Source organism: Camelina sativa, chromosome 1 (genome assembly GCF_000633955.1).
Source record: "Camelina sativa cultivar DH55 chromosome 1, Cs, whole genome shotgun sequence".
NCBI classification, from domain to species: domain Eukaryota; kingdom Viridiplantae; phylum Streptophyta; class Magnoliopsida; order Brassicales; family Brassicaceae; genus Camelina; species Camelina sativa.
In genome coordinates, this window is record NC_025685.1 from 9,278,697 (window position 1) to 9,281,658 (window position 2,962).

Here is a 2,962-nt window from a genome sequence, read left to right on the forward strand (position 1 = left end):
TTTTTTTTTTTTTTTTTTTTACTTTTCTTACTTTTTTACTTCATCGTGTAGGGTTTTACATATCCAAATCCCGCCATTGATTTTTAATATCCCGCCCATTGCTTGATTCCTTCCATCTATGGCTTTCTGGGTTGCTAAAATAGTTTCCGATTACACTGAATAGGGTTTTTGTTTCATGCGATTGTTTTCGTTTCGAGATTAGTGCCGCCAAGTCAGCAACCTTACACTGTTTCGAAAATCGAACTTGATTTTTTTTTACTTTTTGATTAGGATGATGCTTTGTTTTCGAATGCTAGTTCAAATGGTGGGTGTATTATATAGCTCCGGAGTAGTCTTATTTGATTCTACATAATGGCTTTGTAGTGGTTGGTTTGATTTGGAGAATTAACACCATTTCATTTGCTTCGCAGGCTGATTCGGTTTCTTAAGAGACCTAGTGCTGATCTTATGATGGATACTGCTATTGAAATTAGTTCAGGTAGTGATAGTGATGACGAGGTTATTAGGCCAGTTAGGTCACCGCCTCAAACCAGGGCAAGTCCCCCATGGCTAGCTGGTACAATTTTTTTTCGACATATCCTTTGTCAGTTTCTGTCGTTCTTTTTGAGATTGGTTTTGGTAGCTTTATGGAGTAAATCGACAAATGATGCTGTGTTCTTTTCCTTGCAGGCAGGAGAACGTTTACTCGGATGATTTTACCTACAGGGGATAGTCATCCTAGGGCTGAAATTACAAATCAGGCTTCTCGCAGTGGTGCCTCAAGTGATACCCCTCGGCTTGAAGTCTCTAAGCCTTTAACACTAACAGGGAATAGTCATGCTATAGCTGAAATTACAAGTCAGACTCCTCGCAATGGTGCCTCAAGTGATACCTCTCGGCCTGAAGTCTCTAAGCCTTTAAGACTAACAGGGAATAGTCATGCTATGGCTGAACATACAAATCAGGCTCCTCGCAATGAAGCCTTGAGTGAAACTTCTCGGCCTGGAGTCTCTAAGCCTTTAACATTAACAGGGAATAGTCATGCTTTGGCTGAACATACAAATCAGGCTTCTCGCAATGGTGCCTCAAGTGATACCTCTCGGCCTGAAGTCTCTAAGCCTTTAACACTAACAGGGAATATCCATGCTAACGCTGAACATACAAATCAGGCTTCTCGCAATGGTGCCTTGAGTGAAACTTCTCAGCCTGGAGTCTCTAAGCCTTTTTCAGGGAATGGGAACACTGTTAACTCGAGAATTTCGAATGCATCTGGTGCTGACTATGAGAGACTGCCGTCTCAGCAAGCTCTTAAAAGAACCCTTCCACCCTCTTTTAATCCTCCTCCCATTCCTTCCAGAAGCGGAAGTCGCTTTAGCTCGGATTATAGTCGTCCAGCTGTGTCACCTGTACGCAATAAGAGTACCTTTGGTGATCATTATAGTGGAGGCCATGGTGAGATAGGAATTCATCGTGGCACCAATGGGGTTAGGATCCTGCCTCCATCTCTGAATCATGGAACGTCTGCTTCTGTTTCTCATCTTGCTGGTTCAAGTGATCCAGTGCACAGGTTTGGCATTGATGAAGATAGGAATGCTGACAACGATGAGAGGCTGGTCTATCAGGCTGCACTACAGGTATTCATTTTCAACCCAACCTTTCTTATAAATGGACTTCAACATTTAGCTGTTCTTTTGTGCTTGCATGTCTAGTTATTGTTTCCCTGTGTACCAGCTTTACAGTTTGCTAGGTCTTTTGAATCTCTTGATATGATTGTAATAGTGAATACGGAGCAATACTGGACTCTAAATCTGGCTCATATCTTTTTGGTTAAATATTTGTCAGAGATTCGGGGTGCAAGTTATATAAGCGTCTGTATGTCTAATTGATGCTTGAGTCATACTACGATGCTGAATCTACTCAATTTATACTCAGTATCTTAAATTAATAATGCGATGAGCTGCATTCTTTTTCTCAATTTTGAGGAATAATGATAATTTGGATCATTGACTTTTCTATGTAGCATTTATATTTCGGTTTTAAGCTGGTGCATTATAAATGTGTTGAAAGCTCAGTTTTGTTCCATTATCAACCTGATATTAATTGGCGTGTTAATTGCACTTCTGATAATCAAGTACTTTAATCATGCAGGGTTTGAATCAACCCATGACCGAAATCGATCTACATCCTGGTACTCTTACAGTTCCTCTTATGAGGCACCAGGTATTAGCATGTTTAAAATTTCCATTTACTGGCCGTTGGTATTGGTTTATTTACTAATTACTACCGGTATCCAGAAAATTGCGTTAGCATGGATGTTTCAGAAGGAAACGAGAAGTTTGCATTGTTCAGGAGGGATACTAGCAGATGATCAGGTCACATTTGATCAAATTATCTTGACCAGTAAATATTTGTGATACTGTTAGTCTGCTACTTGGATATTTACCTCAAACTATGTAACGTCTATTCTGCAGGGACTTGGTAAGACGGTCTCCACGATTGCTCTTATTCTAAAGCAAAAGCTTGAGTCACAATTGAAGTCCAAAAAGTCAAGCAATCAAGAAATTGAGGCATTGGTCCTGGATCCTGATGATGAGTCAGACAATGCAAAGCATGAAAGTGGTACTCTTGTAAAACCAAAGTTCAAGGTTTCGAACAATTGTGAGATCAAGGTTCTGACAGCTGGTGGTGATGATGAGAATGGCGCTTTAGATATGGAGAAAGTCAAAGATGAAGAAGAGAATTCTTTAACGCGGGCATTTAAGTGGAAGAGACCAGCTGCTGGTACATTAATTGTTTGTCCAGCGAGTGTTGTAAGGCAGTGGGCAAGAGAACTTGAGGAGAAGGTTTCTGAAGAATCCAAACTTTCTGTGTTAGTCTACCATGGTGGAAATAGAACCAAAGATCCTAATGAATTAGCAGAATATGATGTGGTTGTGACAACTTACGCTATTGTTACTAATGAAGCTCCCGAAAAACCTTTGGT

General features: G+C 40.4%; 1 protein-coding gene across 1 annotated transcript in view; it reads left to right on the forward strand.

Moving 5' to 3' along the window:
- Window positions 1-2,962, forward strand: part of LOC104784931 (helicase-like transcription factor CHR27) — a 7,340-nt gene that overhangs the window by 475 nt on the left and 3,903 nt on the right. The window contains exons 2-7 of the mRNA XM_010510043.2: window positions 411-556; window positions 670-1,613; window positions 2,128-2,199; window positions 2,274-2,351; window positions 2,451-2,637; window positions 2,782-2,789. Of these exons, the coding sequence (XP_010508345.1) occupies window positions 448-556; window positions 670-1,613; window positions 2,128-2,199; window positions 2,274-2,351; window positions 2,451-2,637; window positions 2,782-2,789 (1,398 nt within the window). The 5' untranslated portion in view covers window positions 411-447. The remainder of the gene's footprint in view (window positions 1-410; window positions 557-669; window positions 1,614-2,127; window positions 2,200-2,273; window positions 2,352-2,450; window positions 2,638-2,781; window positions 2,790-2,962) is intronic.